Raw genomic sequence first — 22,614 nt, 5'->3', positions numbered from 1 at the left:
GTCTTGGTTTTGTTGTGTGCTTGTACAGTAAAGCATTCAGGTGCTGACAATATGCTTTCTTAGGCAACCACTACTCATATTCAACCAAGATAAGACCAGAAATTCCATAATTATCATTTAACTATTGCTCTAAGTTCTCAAATATAAACACTTCCATTGCGTGCCAGTAAGACCTGATTAAAGATTTATACTCCGAGACTGAAGACAAAAAAAAAAAAAATATTGCTAAGCTAAAGAAACTGCTTTGGATCCAAGGAATAACAACAGGGATCACTTTTCAATCCAAAGGGTTCCAAAATCTTTTGCACTGGTTAACTAAATTGCAAATACTAGGCAACGTTACAACATGCCTAAGATCAGGTTTTATACATACATCTAGCTATAGATATCCACATTCATACAAACATGCCACTTCAATTAAAGTCTAACTCTGAAAACTAGCTCTGGCTTCATCAACACATAGCAATATCAGATTATGGTGGTAAAATAACAGAATTTCAGGAACCATTGGGAATAGTTTTGAAAGTGCTTAAGCTTGAATTTTACCAAGATAAAAACATTCATGCATTTGGAGGTTAATTTCTCAGACACTTGGAAAATTAATATTTTTCTATCTAAAGTCGTACAGATTAGAAAGAACAATCCCATTCCCCCCCCCCCCCCCCCGCAAAGAACTGTAAGATGTAATCAATTTAGTTGTAAAGTGTATGTAATAAGAAAATATCCTTTCCTATCTCCCTTCGGTCAGCTATATCCAACCTAGCATTAGTAAGCAAAAATTACATTAAAATATAGATTGGGAATAAAATTTACATATATTGAGATTAAACTTTCTAGTTAACTTCATTTCGATCATAAGGAATGAGACTTCACCAACATTTTACTCAAACTACTGCATATCATTCTACTTGTGGAAGGCCAAGAATGAATTTCAAAGGAAGTGTCTACAAATACGTACAGATAACTATTTTATTAGAAATATTGAGCAACGTCATCTTTAACATGAACAAGTTTATCCATAAGGATAATCACAGTGTCATTATAGAAGTGTTATTGTGTGATTTAACCAGGGAAGTTTTACAATAAAAAAAACAAAACAGCATTTTGATTAAACTTATGTTTGCTTCTAGATATTAAGTCAATTTGTAATCATGAATTTCCTTAAAAACACTGTATGTTAACAAGCAGTAAAGCACTAGTCTTGAAAGGCACTAGGATTGTTAGCTTGTGTTACCTAGTTTCCAATACAGATACAGGCACTTGAAAGCTTAATAAATCAAGCCTGTAAAACACTTCTGTATTTGTGCGGAAGTCTGCTACATTCATTAATGTCTTCAACAGGCTGTCCTGCAGTTTAAGGACGCAAAATTCAGAGTAAATCTCTGCAGCATGCTTTACAAGTTGGATCTTTCTTTGGCAGACACACGAGACGTCGACTGTGTATATGTCCTAATCACATCCTAAAAAATAATAAAAAAAAAGAAATATTCAGAGCAAATACATTAGAAGTAGTTAGGGGAACTTCCAAGAAAATTAGCACTGAAGCAACAATTTTGTTACTCTAGGTAGCAAGCACTGAGCCCAGGGAAGGCTTGTGGAAACGTTTCATTACCATTACAAGGAGCGGGTAATCATTTGGTCTGAAGAATCAACCTGAACACATTGCATATCATGCACAGTTATCTTCCAGAAGTCTTATAAAAACCCAACTGAAACAAAGTAATTGTACATAACTGGTTAATCAACATTTCATTAAATGTAATTAGAGTGATGTTTCCTCATTTTGTAATTCTACATGCACTGACTTCTGCCATTTAAACCAAATGGGAATCAAGACCAATTTCCCACTTTGTTGGACTTACAAAAGAAGCTAAGATAATTCACAGCCCGTCGAAATTCAACTACAGAAGTCATTAGCATACCTTTTTTCCACTGTCAGCATTGTATTTGTCCAGTAAAGCCTGAATACGGGCACCATAGTCAGGATGAACATCAGTGAAGTTTTTCACCTAAACAGGGAGACGGAACAGAAAAGGCAACAAGAATTTTTTTCCTCCACTTCAAATGTATTCTTTAACACATTTTCTGCTGTGGTCTACAAGCAGTACACATCATAAGGAAGAAAAGGAGGATGAAAACTCTAAAAGTTTAATTCTGACCATCCAGAAAGGAGCTATGATCATCTTCAAACACTATTTCTGTTATCTCACGTAGAGCGCTCTCCTGATTTAAACAATGTTCCACTGGGAAGGATAAAGATCTAATCCCTCCCTGGCCCTCACTGCCTTTTCCTTGTTTAGAGCAAAACGTTACACTGGCAGCCACCTGAGTTTTGAAACACCAAGCTAAACACATAATGACATCCTTGATATTCAAAATCAATCCCATTCTTCCCATTAGGAAAAAGTTACTTTAACATGTTATACATTAAGTATGTCCATATTTACATAATATAACATAAATAAAGTGTTCTGTATTGATAATTCCTGCATAGGAAAAGAATCTAGAAGTTGCCTTCTCAGAGAAGAATTTCTGATCTTCTTTTCCATAAGCATACTGCCATTTTGACAAAGTTACTAGACTGCAAGAAAACCTGGAATAAAGAGCAAAGGCTAAAAACCAAATAGGCCACTTACAGCTCTCTTCTGAATGAAGAGTTGAGCATCCTTAAGGTGATCAGCAATATTTTTACACAGCCTTTGGCGTTCATCCTCCTTCAGCACTTTGGTATAGAATTCTCGCACCTTATGATTAGAAACAAAGTTTTATTTTGAAATTCCCCAAAGCAAGTCATTTTACCTGTAGCAGCCAACAATACTTGCTAGACTTTTAGGATTCATTATTACTGAAAAACAATAGCTCTCACTCACTAGTCAGGCAACACTTAAAATACTTAAACTCAAAAGGCAACCAGTTTGTGAGGGTTTTTTGGCAAACCTGCTAACAACTCTTTCTATGTCTAGCTTGAAATTACTGTTGCTTATTGAATTAATGAAAACAAATATTGCCGTTGGGGTCCAATTCTGGACTTGATGATCATGACATTACATGCATACTCGAGTTTGCAGACACTAATCGCAAGAAGACAAAGTCATAACCTCTAGATACCTGTGCTCAGAATAGGGATGGCAAAGGTCTGTGAGAATTCACTAACTGTCCTGTCAGCAAAAATTCACTTACTCATGAAATTAAGCTGTATGGAGATCTTCCAGGCTCTCATGAGAGCCAAAATTCAGGTTAGCCCAGATGCTTCAGAGAGGAGCCATGTTTGAATGATTCTTATTAATATTCTCTAGACTTATCATAGAATCATAAAGGTTGGAAAAGACCCTCAAGATCATTGAGTCCAACCGTTAACCCAGCACTGCCAAGTCCACCACTAAACCATGTCCTCAAGCACCATGTCTACCCTTCTTTTAAATACCTCCAGGGATGGAGACTCAACCACTGCCCTGGGCAGCCTGTTCCAATGCTTGACTACCCTTTCAGTGAAGAAGTGTTTTCCAATATCCAACCTAAACCTGCCCTGGTGCAGCTTGAGGCCATTTCCTCTCATCCTATCACTTGCTACTCGGGAGAAGAGACCGACCCCCACCTCGCTACAGCCTCCTTTCAGGCAGTTCTAGAGAGTGATAAGGTCTCCCCTCAGCCTCCTCTTCTCCAGACTAAACAACCCCAGCTCCCTCAGCCGCTCCTCATAAGACTTGTGCTCCAGACCCTTCACCAACTTCGTTGCCCTTCTTTGGACACGCTCCAGCACCTCGATGTCCTTCTTGTAGTGAGGGGCCCAGAACTGAACACAGTACTTGAGGTGCAGGCCTTATCCTATAAACTCATCTTATATAATAACAAGCAATATAAAACATTTTCATACATCATACCTGAGTCACATTATCTTCATTTGCACTATTGAAGCGCTGCACATCTCCCGAAACGGACATGCGGCTCTCCTTTACCATGGGCTGATCCTCCGGACCAGTAAAACTATTTGGATAATAGTTTGGGGCACCACCTGAAAACAAACAAAAAAACTCCCCCAGAAAATCAAAACAGTCAGATGCCAGCTGTCTCGGATTAAGTCAGAAGACAGAAAAAGTTCTTTGCCTAGAAGAACCTAAATCAATTACCCAGTTGTGATGCACTTCAATAAAGTTGTCAGTATTTTTCTGTCAACATACAGCTCAACATCAGGAGCTGTGTCTTCAAGCCAGTACTTAACAGTACCTATTACAAACGGAATTTCAATAGCTTTTGGGGGGAAAATTTTTTTTGTTTCAGAAATAAGGAGGTCTGGCCACTCTCACAGCATTGCTCAGACAATTTTACGAGACAAAGTCATGGAAGTTATTCAAAGTTCTAGTGCAAGGCAACACAAAAATACACTTTCACCTGCATATTTGAAGTACTAATCTTAACTATGCAGGGGCTTATTTTAAACAAATGATGAACTTACAGAACTGCATAAAACTAAACTTATTATCTGTTCTTGGACAGGAGCAGCTGTTCTCAAGTTCTTGTTTTCCAAATATTTCCCTCTCCTCCCTCAGCAAGTATTACAATTCATAGCCCAGAGGAATAGAGCGTTTCTGGCACGAGGCACAGCTTAAGTATATCCTTGTTTATGCTCAGGTGCAAACACTGACAGAACATAACCTGCTGAACAGAGGCGAAGTTAAAGCTCTAGTCTTGGCACTTATACTCTTCCTTTCGCAATCTCTTGGAAATCAGAAAGCAAAGCAGTTTAACAAAGCGGACTGAGTACAGGAAAGCAAGTCTTTGAGTTTAAGAAAGGCAAATACAGGTTTCTCAGAGAGATTTAGGCCATCTCTATTTTTAGAAAAGATTTTTGCCTAGAAAAAAGTAGAAACAAAGAAGCAGTAATTAACTTCCATGAAACCCTCTCTCAGGCATATTTCTTCATTTTAAATAATTAATATTTTAGAACTTTTTCAATAATGTCCCCTTTAACAAGCATGTTTCTAGAAGTCTTTAAAGTAACAAACTAGGGACAGAACTGAATTCATTTGACTGGTGTTCTCCTGCAAACCCCCTTTCTCTTAAAGGCCTGCTTGTAAATTTTTAAACACATCTTAAGCTTCATTTGGTTTTAACACTTTTAGACTCCTCACTCCCTGTCCAAACATCCAAAGTCTCCTTTCCTGGATTAGTAGAAGAAATATACACCCATCCTAAACAAGTATGTAAAAGATTACAAACACTCTACTTTTCAGCAACCAAGAAGAAAACCCCCCTTTTTTCCTCCCCATTGTTTACAAAATTAAAAATGAGACCAAGTACTTCACACACAGCTGAAGTTGTGTAAGGAACATCTATGTGCTTCTTTTAAAAGTCTTAAAAAAAGTTGCAGAGAATGCATTTTGCAATCTACAGAAGCATGCTTTACAGCAAAGTTTTGATTCTCAATACTTGTACAAGACTGACAAGAGACATACAGCAGATATACAAATAAGAATGATGAAGGCAATACAACATTCAAATTTAAGGATGCTTTCAGTAAGATCCCTCAAACAGGAGATAACAGGATAAAAGTCAGTATCTGGTCAATTAGCATCACATCAAGAACATAGGAAACAGGAATAAGAGCTCATTTTTTGCATTAAGACAAATTAATCAGGTAGACCCTCCTCAAGGATCTGTGTGAGGACTAGTACTGTTCAACACATTCATAAAGTTACCTGAAAAGGGAGCAAATAATAAATTGACAGCTTAACCTCTACAAACTTTAACTTGGTCAAAATCAAAGTTGGCTATTTATACTGACACATGATCTCACGATACCAAAACAGGGGATGAAAATTGTTTTTCTGAAAAGGATTTTATTTGCCATGTAATTCACAAGGGGAACAGAAATGCACGCAGCTTTATACATGCACAATAACGGGTCCTAAGATATGTCATTACCTATCACCAAATAGATCTTGAATTCATTTGGATAGTTTGAAGTAAATTACTTTTTGATTGCTGGTGAGCGCTGAGTTAGAGAGCATATTAGGAACGGCACATGGACAAATTTAGGGTACTCTGCAGAAAAGAACATACGATGGATTTATAACAACTGCAGCTGAGGCCAACTAATCATAGAATAGTTTGGGTTGGAAGGGACCTTTAAAGGTCATCTAATCTCAAAAAGGATCTAGTAATATAAGGAATGGTACCAAGGTTGACAAAAATTTGAGAGGTAAGCAACAGTTTTCATATAAAAGGAAAAAACCAGACTGGGAAGTCTCAAGCTCAGGAAGTTATACAGTGATAAGTTTGAGTTGGGGCAAAAAGTCACAAGAGACACTGAACGGTTTGAGGAGAAAAAGTAGCATTTCTCACAGTATACTAAGTTAGTAATATCCAATAAAATGATCTGTTTAGCAAGTATCTTAAATCCCCTGTGAACAGAAAAGAATTCTGCAGCACATGCATAAGTATCATTATACTTAAGATATTTCTGTTACTACCTTGGTTGTCAGAAACGCACATCGGTCCATCCCTCTGGTAATTGGCCACACGAGTTCTGAAGGGGCAGTTCACAGGAATTTGTAGATAGTTAGGTCCCAGACGGTGTCTATGAGTGTCAGGATACGAGAAAAGACGACCCTAAAACATTTATCACAAATATTAATTACTACTTGCTGAAAGAGATGACTTAGGTGGTATATCCCAATTCAAAGCATTATACATTAAATAGTAAAAGGGAGAAGACTGCTTCCTTTGCATATATATTCTTGACATACTTCAAATTATGTCCAAAGTGACACTCGGCCACAAACTAACTTTGCTGGAATACCAATGAAGAATGGCAGGTTGCGTTGCATTTATGCAGCTTGGGTATTTCCTACCAATTTCAGAATGCTAAACCTATTCTGAAGCAGGAAAATGGTTGCACATGTAGAGATGAAGTGACTGTAACAGTGCTAAATATTACTATGGAATAATATAATATTTTCCTACTTATTTTCAACCTTAAATTGAAAAATTTATTACATCTGAAATATGCTAGTCCCTTATTTATTTACTGAACTGGATCTGAAGCAGTTCTAGTAACATCTGGATGACAAGAAAACAGATTGATTCTGACCATGAAGTCTGTGGGAGTGAAGAGAGACAAAACAAAAGAACTGCACCATTGTTCAAGAGCTTATCCACTTAAAACTGTCAAAATACCTTCTTGTTTCCATGGATATAATTTGAAACAACAATCTGGTTTTAATCTGAAAAAGCATAACATGCAAACATCCATGACTCTGCAGACATAGTCTACTGCAGCCAGTCTTACTGGATATTTTGACCTGTAAGAAATCTGATACTACTTTTAAAGAATAGTCTCACAGTTTATATCGGGGATCAATTATATCTGTATTTTAGAGCATTTGAAGTCCACCTCTCACTCACAAGAGTTTATAATTCTAAGATATACTGTAAAAGCATGAATAAATATGCATTGCTGCTATGGTTTTACCCCATACTTCTTGCCAGGCTGACAAATTTCCCCATCAGCTTTGACAGTTGTTGCAGATGCCCTCTTAAGTTCTAGATTTTTCTATTCCTTTAGTTCTTTCCTATTCTCCTATATTTAAATTTATTATGAATGAGCACATCAAATGGTGATCATTAAAAACAACCACAAAAAAAAAAAATCAGTTGCTTTTCATCTGTCGGGTTATTTACTGCTGCTACACATACAGTGATAGGAATGCTTTCATAAACAGCAAACATAATGCTCTTCAGGTAAAATCTGATGTGCATTGCAGTTTACCTGCAGCATTTTATCAGGGCTAGGTTCAATACCAGGCGGCATGTTGCTAGGATCATACGCCATCTGTTCGACCTCTGCAAAGTAATTGACAGGATTTCTGTTCAAGACGAACTTTCCCACAGGGATGAGAGGGTAGTCACCATGCGGCCAGATCTATAAGGCATGACACATATACATTACAATCAACATTATTATAGTATTATGCAACTTAAATAATAGATCAGGCAAATGCTGCCTAGTAAAGTCTTGATTGAGACAATACATTACTCAAGAAATTTATTTTTTGCTAACAAGCATTTTGAGAAATGTCTTATTTTTAAGAAGTCTTTTGGAATTAAATACCGAGTATTAATGCAACTTATTTCATGATCCCAGCATAATCTCAGCACTTGAATACTCAAATGAAATACCCACAGGCGCTTGAAAAACTGCCTAGGAATGCAATATCGTAGGTGGAACTGGCAGCATGATTGTTTTCACCTACTTCAAGATGTAACCAGCTTAACTAGCCTTTCCTTTGTCATCTTGGCCTGTCAAAAGTCTTTAGCCATTTTGAGGGAGCAATATTAGAGGAGAAAAAAGGTAATACAAGTTTACATTAGTATCTTTCAACAAGCCATTCCTTGGAACGGCAATTGGAAGGCTGACAAAAATCAGAACAACAATCAGAAGCTACATTATCAACAACACTTACAACAAGCAAGCTCAGGGTGTGACCATATGATCTGAGATCACACTTCGGAAATGCAGTGCAGTTGTAATCTACAGGCCTGGAATCAAGCCCTATCCATATTTCACTGAGGTAGAGTAACATCAGATATAACATCAATATAATTTCATCTCCAGAATTTCTGACTCATCATGACCATATAATAAAGAGTAGACTTAAGAAAAATAGAAGGGAAGAATAAAAAGGACAGACTAACCTTATTGATAGGGACTAGTAAGAAAACAGTGCTACTCCATGGAAACTGTTACTTTTTTTTTATAGATAAGCTCAGTTCTGGCATTTGCTACATTTTGATCTCATGACCATTCTTAAACTAGCTGAAATTGAATATTCACAACAGTATCAGAGATACCTTAGTTAAATCAAAAGGATTAAATGGAAACTTCTCTGCTTCTTCAAACGTCATAACTTGAATGTAGAAAGACCATGATGGATAGTTGCCCTTGGCAATGGCATTGTAAAGATCACGTATTCCATAATCGGGATCAGTAGAAGCCAATCTTCCTGCTTCTTCAACAGAAAGATTTTTGATGCCCTGGTCAGTCTAAAACCAAAAAAAAAAAAAAACCCAGTAGCACCAGTTACAACATGCAGAAAGCATTACGGAAATCATTAATAAGAATGTGCTTTAACAAGCCTTAGAATCCCAGAATGCGGTTGTGCATCTTCCAATCTCCAATAATTTTTCAGAGTAATAGCACATTCAACAGCTGCCTTCCCGATAAAAATTAATTCTCTGATAAGAGTGAAATGAATACATAATGCTGTACCGCAGAACATAAGACATCAAACATGAAGATATGATCCCTGCAGCACATCAGGTAAAGAGGTTTCCCCTCTCCCCTTCCAAGACAGAGTGCTCCTTTACTGTCCCATCATCCCACCCTTTCCTACAGATCACATGCAAAAACAAAGCAATGAAACAGTTGCAGCCCTCAGGGCTAAGAGTTCTGGATTCTACATGAATCTCAATTTCCCATTCCCCACCCCTATTTCTGTGACATCTTTAGCTCTAACTAAAATCTCACTTTAATAAGCTTTTGACAACTTGAAGGCTAAAAGCTGCTACACAATCCCTCTTAGTTTAACATAATGGTTTCCCAAGTTTTACTTCAAAAGTAGATGTCCAGCCTTCACTAAAGTCTAATGAGGTAAGAAGCGGTACTGCCTTTAAAACGTCAAAGTGAAGCTGTTTTCAAGTGCAATATGCTAGAGACTGCTTTCTCAGAAAAGCTTGGAAGTTCTGTGAGCTTCAGCTGCAGAGCTCTTGGAAACAGAGTTTTTGTATTTTGGTATACAGTGGAGGCCATCTTAAAAATACTAGATCAATGCAGCTCATATCCAGAAGATAAGTGGGAAGGAAAACTAGATCCAGACCTTTTACCTGAAGAAGCACCTGTTGAATCCAAACTACTGTGTAGTCATGAGCATGAAACAGGAACATACCACACACTGAATAAAACGCATTTCCAAAGGGCTAGAGGATTCTTGCACCTGCACTGAATGATAGCAAGGGAGTCCGATAGGAATTTCTTGCACAGCTTCACACCCAAAACACCTAGTGGTATGAGGCTGAAATGCAATAAGCTGAGCTAGGTGCTCAGAGCTCACCACCCAAGTAAACTGAGCTCTCCAATAACAAGAGACAGCTCCCCAAAGAAGAGTTCTTTATAGTCTAGTAAATACCTACTGTGTCATAGCAAGAACAATGATGTCCGTCATATTTGTTAAAGGCATGCAACTGATACAAAAAAAACCACGCACACCTTTTTGATTGAGTCTATGCGCTAACAAGTGTTTTCTGGATTAAACTTGAAAAGTCACAGAACATTTTTAAACCATCTGTATAAATTGGTCTTTATCCAATATGATGTATACTTCCAATAAGTGACTGGAAAAGATATCAATACCTTCATATGGAATTTGCAATAAACTGCTCTTCCACTAGCATTAACCAGTTTAAAAGTATGTGATCCATATCCATTCATGTGGCGATAACCGTCAGGAATACCACGATCACTGAACAAGAACGACACCTAAAGAGAAGGATCAAACAATATTAATGGACTCACCAGATCAAGGTTAAAGTGACCATTCGAGACAAAGTTCATTTATTGCATTAATCTGCACCACTGGAAGCTATCTTAATTTATGAATTCCTTGAGGAATTTCTAGTTTAAGTTCCAAGAGTGTTAATGAAATAAGACTGCTTTGCTTTTGCACAAAGAACAATTGTGAATTAAACCTACGTGAAGTTTTATGCCCACATGAAACATCTGGTGAAGTGCAAGACCTTAACCTAGTGATAATGTTATGATTTCCCCTATAAGCACAGAGCAGGTAAGCATGGATAATTTAAGTTACAAACATAAGAGTTTTTTCCAGGTTAAAGACACATCTGAAAACTGAAGTCCTTAACAACTAGTTCTTCAAAGTCTTCAAGCAGTAAACATACCACCATGCAAACATATTAAAAATGCTGCTTTTCTTTAGGTTTATGATCACAAACAGTACTTGTGGTACTTCTTTTTCCAACTAGTAATTACTGGAAGGCTTCTGTATGAACGCATTTTCTTAAAATAAATACAACTGCATTTGTAATTTTATATCAGCTTTTTTGCACAACATTCTTAACTACAAATACATTTCAGAATAATTAGAATGCACTGTGAATTGTAGTCATTTCTGGAGTTAATCTAATGTGCTACACAATATAGAGCTTTAAATAAACTTACATGTGATAGCATTACTTTCCTGGTTTTACTGTTCGCTAACATTAACAGTTTGATGTTCATCAGCACGTCCACTGCTTTAGTATTAGAAAACCTAGCAACTTCCCCTTCATCCCTATATAAAGAATGATTATGAAAACAGAAGAATCCCATCCATTTCATGGAGTCATTAAAAGCAAAAAGGCAAAACTAGACAAATGCACTAATTGCCTTAAAAGTTACCGGAGGCCTTCCACCTTTATTGTGCCTAGAAGATTATGTAGACTTCTAGATAAAACATGGAAAAGAGACAGTTAAAAACATATGCTGTCATAACATGATTTTCTTAATCATACAAAATAAAGTCAAAGGAGACCCTTACTTGATGCAAAGACTCAGGGCGAAGACTCCAGAAGTCCCACACCATGTCTGGATCCTTCAGATGAGTCTGTGGGTTCCTCTTTTGGCTATGGATGAAGGATGGAAACTAATTTGTCCAGAAGTGGAGGAGGGAGGGGGAAGAAAAAGAAAAAAAATAATTCTGTAACACCTCCAAATTATATGGGGTATATTATGCAACTCCTGGTACAAAACAAGACAAACAGTTTTTTCAATACACTTAACTGAAAGAAACAGCACGCTGAAAGATGAGACGAAGTTGTAGGATCACTGAAAAAAATATTCTATTGTCATACCCCTCCCCTGCAACCAAATTCATTCACAGACCAGTAAAATCAGGGTAAAGCGAAACATTTACTATTAGGATAAACGGGCTGTTCAAAGCTAAAGAGTGCTTTCATTTTGTGACTGATAAACTTAGAGGTAAATCTTTTCAAATTTGTATATCTGAACTTTAGTGATTATTTGACTCCTAAATGAATACAGAAATACTATGAAATATCTATGCAGAATTTCTCCACTCAAGAAAAGCCCCTCTACTTAAAGTGCTATTAAACTTGCACTGAAAGAAAAAACCCCCAAAAAATCAGATTTAATAAAAAGAATTTGCAAGCTTTTAAAGTCTTTTATTTTTTAAGTAGCCTCAGAATGAAAAAAATGTCTAGAGAGTTAAACAGCTAATTTGAACACCAGTGAAACCGATCAGATCTGAAGTTAAAAACACGATAACATACATACTTGCTGGCTATTCTGCTGTGCCATATGCATAGCAGACACAACTAAACGTGTGTGCTATTTGTGGTATGAAACCACATAAGTAATCAAGCATTGGTTCTTACTTTTTTTTTTTTTTTTTTTAAAATAACACCTTTTCAAGTCAAAAACATTTGGACTATCTAACAAACAACAACGTTTACATGGGTCAAAACAACAGCTTTTGCTTCTCCCTGAGGCAAGAACAAGATGGGAATGAACTTCTGGACTCTTTCACAAAGTACCCTGATCTTCTGTGCTTACTCACCAACATTGCATCCCGAATAAAGAAGATGGGAGTATTATTTCCCACAAGATCCCAATTACCCTCTTCTGTATAGAATTTCATTGCAAAGCCTCGAGGGTCACGAACTGTATCAGCTGACCCAGATTCTCCAGCTTGAAGAAACACATGAACATACAGAAGTGTTATGATAGGAAAAAATTACAAATTGTAAGCATAAAAACATAGAACTTGAGAATATGCCATAAAATCCTAAAGGGGGGGTGTGTGTGTATGTGTGCATTAATTTAAGTCTTTTCTATACCAAGGAATTTTTGGCATATTTTCAACAGCACTTCAGGCACTGGAAGTGTCCAAAGTGTGAACAGACACCCACCCAAGCATTTGGGCCACAGTTAAAAGAAGGAAAACACAAGTGTATCCACTTGAACCAATTAAGAGTGGAATTTGCATTGTCACTAACAGAGACAACATCAGATAAGGCTGAATTGGGTAAAAACACATTAGTTTCTGTGCATCCAATTCCAGGTGAAAGTTCTAATTTGGAAGGTAGCAATCTAAATAGCATGCCCAATAAAAAGGGAACTTGTTATAGAAGAGTTGCAACTCTCAATCTCCCTCCTGCTTTATCCAAAACAGTCCTTTCAACAGGTAACTTTATACCAGAGCAGAAGTGCCTACCAGAATACCCAAGCAAAAGCATTCCAGAAGTACTGAGGAACAGCTAATGCTAAACACCGTGATGAAATAACAAGGACACTCATTCTCTCATTAAAAAAATGGTGTACTACAGAACAGCTAGGAAGAAACATGTTCAAACAGAGCAGGGAAAGGAATGGTAACGATGCAACACCCCGCTTCAGCACATGGTTTGCAGATCCAACGCAGCTGCCTGTCTTTCCCCTGTAAAACATTCCATGGCCCCTTAAGTTCTGGTGACACAGGGAAAAACCAGTAGGCCAAAGCCAGCAGCTCCTTGAGCCTTGTTGGACTACATTTTTCTCTTCAATACTACTTCCAGAACTGAACCCTCATTAGGATTTCTTTTAAAATACAGATAGAGTAGTAATACATATGTTTTGAAAGGTCATTTTTCTATCAGACAAGATATTGATCATAATGCACGTTTTAACTAACAGCATTTAAGATCTTGCTAGTTTATGCATTCAGCTCTTATTTCTTAAAGAGTTTATTTATGGAAGATTGCTGTAAAGTAAGTACTAGGCAAAGAGGAATAAACATTCATCCCCAAAACATTCCTATAGCATAATAGATTATAGGTACTTAACTTTCACGTGTTAAGCTGCAATAGGTACGTGTTCATTATGATTCACCCAGAAACAAAGCAAGCTTTCCATCAGGACAAAAGATAACAGACTATCCTTTCCTCTCACATTCCAGAGGGAAAAGTGTCTGCAGCAAGCTCTGACAGAAAGATGCAGAGGCTACTTAAAGTCTTACAATTTAAATGAAATTCACAGAAGAGGAACTGCTTGGCAGAAAGCAAAGGACCTTAAGCACATTAAGTGCTCCACCATGCAAACACTGCTATCAGTATAACTACAGTAACACACGTAAGAAGCTATACAATAACTTTAGAGCCTTACCAACAGTGGAGAATCGTATAGCGATCGGAGTTCTTTTTCCAACGTGTTCAAACACTTTTGCCTTACAATACTTGGTAATATCATGAGTGACTTCAAAATAGCCAAAGGCTCCTGAAAACAGGTAATTTCAAAATATCAGATCTAGATACCTTCCTTCCACTCACAGCATATCTGTTATTCCATTATGGTTCAATATACAACTTCAAGTCAAAAGGAAACATGGAAATACACCAGTTTAAACAGAGTTCATATCTAGGCACTGAAACACTCCATTTATTTTCACAAAATGAAATTTACTTAACACAAACTACTATGTGCATGGTGCTCATTCACCCCTCCCTAACTGATCATTAACCATTCCCAGCAGCAATACAGACCTCATTTCTACTGTACGAAATAAGAGTAGCTTTTTGGATGCTCTTCTGCCAAGATTTGCATATTTATCTCTGAGCAAGACAAGTATTTCTTTAATCTTGGTATGTGTTGCAGAACTTTTTGGTCCACCTGTAACCTGGATGAAGCAACAAGGTTCTTCCCACTCCCACAGAGGAATTTTTCCCATGTACATTCACATTATAATAACATTCAGCCCCATATTTTCTTCTAGGGCAATACATAACAAAAACCAGATGTGTCAGTTCTACCTTACTAAGATCAAGAACAAATTTTAAAATGAGTTTGGGTTTTTTTGGTTGTTTTTTTTGTTTTGGTTTGGTTTTTTTTTTAGATTTAAATATTAGATCATCAGCTTGCTTTGGCAGACAGATACATCAGATGACAAAGACCAGAATCTCCATCAAATAACATGCAAACAGACATTAAAATAGAGATGGATAAGTCTTCCCTTCCAGAGGAATGGGGTACTACAGAGGAACAGATATAGGAAGCAGAGCTTACAGCAAATACAGTAAGAATCTAAGGGCTATAACTACTTTTTTTTTTTTTTTTAAAAAAAAAACAAACAGTTTTTCAGTGTTTCAAGTTTTGGCACAGTTCTTTTAAACTAAGCCTCACCTTCTGTTCTCACTGTTGTTGAGATAATTATTTATTATAGTCTGTAATACTATTATTATAGATATATAATGCAATATAATGCAATTTATCTGTAACAATCTACGTGTTAACTCAAAGGCTTTTAAAAGTCTAATTCTACACAGAGAAAAAGTATGTGTTTTTAAACATACCTGCCCCTTTCGCATGCACAACTCTTTCAGGAATCCTCTCTCTGTCAAAATGAGCCATCTCATCAGTGAAAACAACATCTTGAACAAGAAGAGGCCCACGTGGCCCTACTGTCAGAATATTAAGCTTATCCCCTACTGGGTTCCCAGCACCGGTGGTCAAGACATCTGGTTTCTGAAAGCAAGAGACAGTCCATGTCACAACACCAGAAATTAAACACCCCCTGTATTTAAGCCACACAATGTGCATGCCTGTTAAACGATTATGTATCACAGGACATATTAACAAGTATACAGCAAAATTATGTAAGATTCTGGAACTAGTTACAGAAAATACAGATGTCTGTCTACATCATCACAGTACTATGTCTGGGACTATTTAAGAAGGAGAGTTCAAGTCGTGTATAATCCAAGAATGTCTTCCATGGTTCAGAAATATTAGTTAAGACTATTTATTTTGCCTCAAGAAAAATATGAGGTGTCAACCTTAAAACATGAGTTAAGGTTCAGTTTATCCCTCACCTCAACAAGAGAGGATGGGAAGAGAGTGAGCTAGAAAAGGAGTAGCTGCTGGAAAGTAATAAGGGAGAAAGGAGAAGAAGAAGGTAATGTCAATACAAGGACAGAGGCATAAGGAAGAGCTATAGTCTCACAGCATAGAGACTAAAAGGGGGTACCCATGATTACTGTTGGTCTGGAAGAGCTATGGAAAATAACATAAGCAAGAGCACCTGAGGAATCATCATTCTAGACTCTTGAACTGCAGAAGGACTAAGATTAACAAAAGCCCTAAGAAGCCCTACTGTCAATAAATGTCCTGTCAAAAGGACAGCAAAGCAGAACATATTTTTTTTAACTAACATCATTATTGTCTTTAAAGAAATTGCCCAAGATAGCCCATACTCATCCTCTTCCCTTCCACAGTAAGTCTAAGTTAACCATTCTTGGAGGCTACTTAGTGCTGCAGCATCTCGTACAATAGGAGTGACCCTGTACCTGAAAAAACAGCCACTCCAAGACAAATTTAAGAAACTTGTTGGACCTCTGTAGCACTATAACTGAGTGTACTCCCACTTTCTTAAAAAAAATTCCCAGCAGAAAAGACTTTATCTGCATCATATATGGGGTCATATGCTCATCTAAGGTGACAGTCCTACTTTACTGGGTACTGTAGAAAACGCAGCAAGAAAGGTACATCAGCTCCAGAGACCTGATGGTTTCAGGTGTCAGTTTTGCTTGGAGCACATTTATTGTTAGGAGCCAGGGCAATATTTGTAAAGGACTTAGAAGAACAGAATAGAAGTTAGTACAAAAAAAAAAAAAAAAACCACCAAGCAAACAAAAGAAAAAAGTTTGCAACAGGGTGAGCTCAAATACCCAAGTCACAGATTATGACCAGTTAACACTAAATCCACCATTACTGTAAACAGGCAAAAATCCCTTCTGTATCTCATGGAAGAGTATACTTAACTGGACTAGCTTCCAGGTTTGGTTTTTTCCAAGAGACAACTCACAAAGGCAGGGGGAAAAAACAATTATTCGCATCTACATGCAGAGTTACAGATGAGGTGGAGTATACAAGGAGAGTTATATACACTTTTGTTTAACTCGGGTACATGAATAACCACACAAAAGACGTTTGACAGGATAACTGCATTTCCAATGTGCTCTTACCAATATGCAACACACATTACTCTAGCTGGCTTGAATTCCCAAAATATCTAGGTTCTTTATGTTTCATTCACCACTTCATTAGCATAAAGCTATAAGCTACAAAGCTATAAGCATAAATTCAACTCCTTCAGGATGCCTGAAATCCTAACCCACACTGTAATTTGTACAAACATTTTAAAAAGATAATATACATAGGGTTACAAACAGGAACCTGATGTTCAGAAACTTACAGGGAAGTTACCAGGTAAGAATACTTTAAATAAAGCTAAAGGAACATTGCCTTAAGTCAAAACATTACCTATAGTTCCTCAAGGGAAATATGCAAGAGCAGAAACTGTTCTCAGTATTCTTTCCACTGCTTAAACATCACATGCTTCCTACCTTGTATTTCGCTTAGTTTTAGATAAGCCGAAGAAAACAATTTCACTGGTCACTTTGAGAAATCGCCTAGTCACACCACACGGCAAGTTCCCCCATCCAGAGTCAGAGTTCAACTTCTTAAAATGATGTCCTAACAAGCAGGCCCCACATGATTTAGCACCCTTAAATATGTATGCTTTATTATGGTTTTGCTATCATCTTAAACTAGAAGTTACTTTAACATATGAAATTAAATTCTAATTCAAAAAGTTCATTTATAGTAGCAATTTAAGTAAGTGGGAGGACACCACCATATTCAAGGAACTTTAGAAAAAAGCTCTTTCATCCATTCCATGATTCAGTCTACTAAGTGTAAAATATTCTACTTCAAGATATTCTCCCAGCATGAATTAATGTAATTATGTTATCAGTACAGAAAACATGTCAGGATAATGAGCTGAGGTATGAAAGCTACAAGCAACCCATCTTGAAACCCATTCTAAGCCTCTGCGTTGAAGAGCCCTTTCTTAGAACACAGTACAGTCTGCAGACGATGACCCTATAAAATGCTCACACATCACAACAGTTTTAAATGAACTTTTTGGGCAAGAAATTTTTTCAGAGTTTGCCTAGGGAGAACCACTTTTTTTTTTTTTAAATCCAGCTTCCAGCACTGCCAATATTTTCCTTTTATTTTCATTAGTTTTGCTGATTAGAAGCTTCAAGTTTCCCACAGGTAAAACCCAATGTATTAGTTTTTCTAATCATAAATTCACTGATTGTTTTCATACTGATGACTGTCATACTCCAAGACGGGCAAGCTTGTCATAATGTGATGAAAACAAACAGATCCTACCAATGGCATCCTAAGCTGCTGCATCTTCCTCTGCAATCTCCTCGTGTTCTCATTCATTATAGTCATTTCCATCCTTCCCACGTGTCCTATGTACACGTAAGGGACTTCCACTTCATCCTCACTCTGAGGCAGCCTGTGACACAAAAACCCTGTGTACAGCTTCGGCACTGTTTATGAATTCTGACTACTATAATTCCAAGAAAAGCAAACTTGGGGACTGGATTCTGGTAACTCTTTTTTAAACATCAAACATAGCTCTTAAGACCCCTCCAGTCCATAGAGCGACTTTAAAAAGTCACTAATACTTATGTCATCTCAAAGCAGCGACCAAGTTGCACTCAGTCCACTGAGAAACACCAAAGTTATATTGAATTAGAGCCCTGTTTATCCTGTAGTTCTTCACAAATTCTAAGCAACCCAGTAGGTTTAACCATGCAGTGGTAGGACTATAATGCATACCTACACCTTTGACCCTCTCTTCTGCAAAAGTTCTTACAAGAGCTGGTAAAAGAAGAAAAAAAAAAAGCCTTAGTCTTAAGGAGATTTTTTTGAGTCCTTTTGATTCACCTATGCCTTTATAATACCTTCCGTGTGACTACCTCAAGGGTAGAAAAAAAATCCGTCCATGTTACTTGTAAACTATGCATGCAACAAAGAATAAAAGGTTTGCAGAAGTAATACAGCCCTTCGCAAACCAACAGGCTATACTGTTGTCTGCAAACCACTTCTTCTATAATGCTAACATTTAAGACTACTAGAAGTAGTAGCTAAAACCACAACTTTTTGAAAAAAAAAACTGTCAAAAAAAATTTAATAGCTTTGTGGCTGTACAGTCTCTTTTGTGTAGGCAGACTTTCTGAAAGGTTCTTTCTAACATTCACATTAGAAGTACAAACATTTTCTTTAAATGGTAGGATATATTCACTTTAGCTTCAGGATAATGTTATGTGGGGCACACAAAACGAGTTCCATCAGTGTGAAGGGAGAGGAAGAAAAATTGCAGTAGTTTTAAGAAGAATTCTCATACTACTCGAGTTCTTGCACTTGAGTTTGTTTGATGCCTATATTTTCATATGGTTGGGAGCTGCATACAGTCAAAACCTTAAAAGATAAGAGCTGTCAAATCTGCATGTGTATTTCATTACAGCACTAACCTGCCAGGACAGAAAAAAGGGAAACAGCCAGGAGAATTTTAGTCACAGGTGTTGTAAACACCATACATCAAAGTACATACTTCCAGGCTTTACTGATACTTTGCACCTTATACAAGTCACTTTAAAATTCTAATAAGTCGTCCCTACTCTCTATCTAAAGGTCTCATGACTCCTTATGCAACACAGACTTTGGATTGCCTCCCAGTCTTCAAATTAACCTTGGCCTGTATTCAAACACTGCTTTGTTACAGAAAAGCCTACCTCCATACAAGAAGTATTACAGTACAAAAAGAAAATGACACATGCTAGAAAATGATGAAGTCACAGCTCGTCACTGGAAGGTAGTTTTCATATAGCACCTTTTAGAACCAGGGCAAAAAAAATAAAATCACGGTGACTTAACAACTGCAAATAGTGGCATCCACTTGTGTGCTGTAAGACTGCTGCTTAGTATAACCAGCAGAAAAAGTATTTCATGCCCAATACACATTTCTGTCAGAAAATACATAGTAGAGACTATCACAGCAATTTGATGAAGAAGAAGGGAAATCAACTCTTGCAGCATTTATACGTTTACCCAGATATTTTGGAGTATATTCTACATCTTCAGAAGATTGAGTGCCATGCTGTTGATTACATGTTCTTATCATTTCAGCCAACCACCTGCCCCAATCCACTTCAGCCTGGTAAACAAGCCTCCTCACACTGCTGGATGTGCCTTACCTTCTGTGTTATTCCCTAATTACATTGCCACCCGGTTCCATCAACGCGACAGCAGAATTGAAAATGCGAGCATCTGATTTGAAACGACAAAACCAGCACCTCTGCCCAAGGACCTGCTTGCCTGGGCGCAGACAAGCCCCATTTCTGCCTAAAAAGAGAGGCTGTGGGCAAGGCAGAGCTGCGAAGCCGCCGCGCCGGCAGCGCTGACCGCCCTCGCCGCTCCGGGCCAGCTGGCAGCCGCCGGCCCCGCCGTCCTCCGGTTTTCCCGGGCACGGCACCAAGCCCAGAGCCCGGCGTTAGGGGGCGAGGCCGCCCGGGCCTCCGCCGCCCCCCCGAGCCCCCCTCCCTCCGGTCAGGCGCCAGGCCGGAGGATCCCCCCCGGGCCCTGCGCCGTCCAGCGCCCGGGCCCACCCGCTCCCCCCGGCCCCCCGTCAGGGCGGCAACCCGGCCGTCCCTCCCCCATAGCGGGCCGGACCGTTACCGCCCAGCGAGCCGGGCCGGACGGAGAGGGGCGCAGGCCCTCAGGCCTCGCCGAGGCCGCGCAACGCCCGCCCCGCAGAGCCCCGGCGGGTACCTGCGAGCCCCGCTGGCTCCGCCACTGCTTCAGCTGGTCCGAGGCGTCGTCCCGACCGTCAGCCATTTTGCAAGCTCAAGCGACCCCCAAGGCTGGAAGGGCGGTGCGGAGAGATGCAAGTACGGAGAGATGGAAGGGCGGCGCGGCCCAGGCGGGGCTGTGCTCGCTGCCAGCGCCGGAGAGGTCACGCCGCGGGGAGCCGCCGCTGCACCGCGCCCCGCAACACCGCGGGTAGCGGGAGCTACCGCACCTAGGGCTTCTACCCCAACGCTGCGCCCACCCTCCTTTACCGCCTCAGCCAATAGCCCTTGCGCCCAGCGGGCAGCGTGAGCTCTGAATGGCTGAGAGGAACGTCAATCAGGCGCTGTGAGGCGGGGGGGCGGTGGCAGCCCGCCGCCTCAGCCTGCAGGGGACGGCGGCAAGCGAGCGCCGGGCTGCAGTGTCCCCTTGTTACTCGAGTTTGAGTGTGCCTAATTAGCTGTGTGGAAGTAAGTAACTTAATTTTTAGTGCGTGTCTTCAGTTTTGAGATGTCGGAACTTTCTAAAGCTGGTGATTGTGGAGAAGTTATTCAGTGGCGTAGGAAATTACAGGATGAGGGCACTGAAAACTGCAATTACTTAGGGAGTTTCAGAGGCAGGGTTTGTTTCAGTGGGAAAAAATGTTTTAAATTGCAGAATCAAATCGACTAAGTGTATAATTAAATGTTCATTCTTGTATCTGTACCTCAAATGAGGCACAGGTGATACATTAACAGTGGTCATAATCATATGCACCCATTTGTAAACAGTATTTCTTTGGAGGCCTGAATTTGTAACCTTAAAAAAAACCACTTCTGAATTAATAAGAAAACTCCCTGGATTATACTTACAAATGATGAGGTAAATACAGTTCTCCCGTTAGGCAGCTGTGGTTCTGCTCCTTAAAGCGCCGTGGTTAAAAAGTGAATAAAAGTGGTTAGCAGCTGGTTATTTTTCCTACTTCTGAGGCAAAACCTTTCAGCAACATGAATAATCTATCTTAAACTGTTAGGTTACGTGACTTTGGGCACTTGAAAGGTAGATGAAGATCTTTATCTACCAGTTATTCTGTGGACTTGTGCTTCACGGCACATACTTTGGTATGGGGTTCCTGAACCAGGACAGGTGGATAAGACTACCTATACACACTAGAAAACTAAAATATATATACACCTTTCCCTTTATTAGCTCTTCCCTAATGACAATGATTGGGGGGGAATCATAGCAGATAGGAGACCTGTCTAAACAAACAGAAATTACCCAAATGCGGTTGCAGGAGCGCTGGTTTATAAAAGCAACTGAGTCAGCAAGTTTTGCGTCTGTGGTGTTTTGGTGTCCGTCCCCCCCCCCCCCCCATAATTCTTGATAAGAATCCCAGTGTGGTTCTTTGCAGAACATATATTACAACGAAGCAGAGCAGCTCTGTTTACCCACAGCCTGTCAGAAAGCAATGAAACAGGGAAAATATTTAGCTGCAAGATTATAGCTACTTTTTTTTCTGTTAACAGATACAAAGAATAGTCTAGCTCATTACTTCAATCAGATGATTACTTTATCTAGTACGTGTTACTATGTATTAGAGGGTGAAGGCTCCCAAATTCAGGTCTGTACTACATAGGGAATATCACTAATGGTGCTCCTTTTCCTCAGCGATAAGAACAGCAAACTCCTTTTTTTCTGCTTCAGCCTTATTTGGGACATTTCTTTCATGTCTCCAGGTCTCATAATCTTTTCTTTCTCAACATGATAACCAACCTCATAAGGAAGAGCAAGAAAGACCAATCACCTATGTTTCTAATATTTTTATACTAAATATACATCATCAGACTACACCTACTACTGCATCTTCTGTGCAACCACTG

The 22,614-nt window shown here is 38.8% G+C and overlaps 1 protein-coding gene across 1 annotated transcript; it reads right to left on the bottom strand.

Moving 5' to 3' along the window:
- Positions 1–686: 686 nt before the first annotated feature.
- Positions 687–21,003, bottom strand: CAT (catalase). Its single transcript, XM_082317247.1, has 13 exons — positions 20,735–21,003; positions 15,397–15,568; positions 14,213–14,323; positions 12,630–12,760; positions 11,592–11,696; positions 10,409–10,534; positions 8,851–9,042; positions 7,769–7,921; positions 6,471–6,609; positions 3,882–4,012; positions 2,637–2,744; positions 1,923–2,009; positions 687–1,460 (listed from the first exon to the last, which is right to left on the bottom strand). Exons 1-13 carry the CDS (start codon positions 20,798–20,800, stop codon positions 1,395–1,397), a joined length of 1,587 nt encoding a protein of 528 aa, XP_082173373.1. The 5' UTR covers positions 20,801–21,003; the 3' UTR covers positions 687–1,394.
- Between the last annotated feature and the right edge of the window lie 1,611 nt (positions 21,004–22,614).

This window comes from Platalea leucorodia, assembly GCF_965183815.1.
Source record: "Platalea leucorodia genome assembly, chromosome: 7".
NCBI classification, from domain to species: Eukaryota; Metazoa; Chordata; class Aves; order Pelecaniformes; family Threskiornithidae; genus Platalea; species Platalea leucorodia.
This window is presented reverse-complemented; position numbering and strand designations above follow the sequence as displayed.

Coding starts and splice junctions, on each gene's coding strand:
- CAT (XM_082317247.1), bottom strand. CDS start 20,800: ATGGCTGACGGTCGGGACGACGCCTCGGACCAGCTGAAGCAGTGGCGG. Junction 7,922..8,850: donor ATCCTTTTGATTTAACTAAG/GTATCTCTGATA, acceptor CATGCCTTATAG/ATCTGGCCGCATGGTGACTA. Junction 6,610..7,768: donor GCCCTGATAAAATGCTGCAG/GTAAACTGCAAT, acceptor TAAATGTTTTAG/GGTCGTCTTTTCTCGTATCC.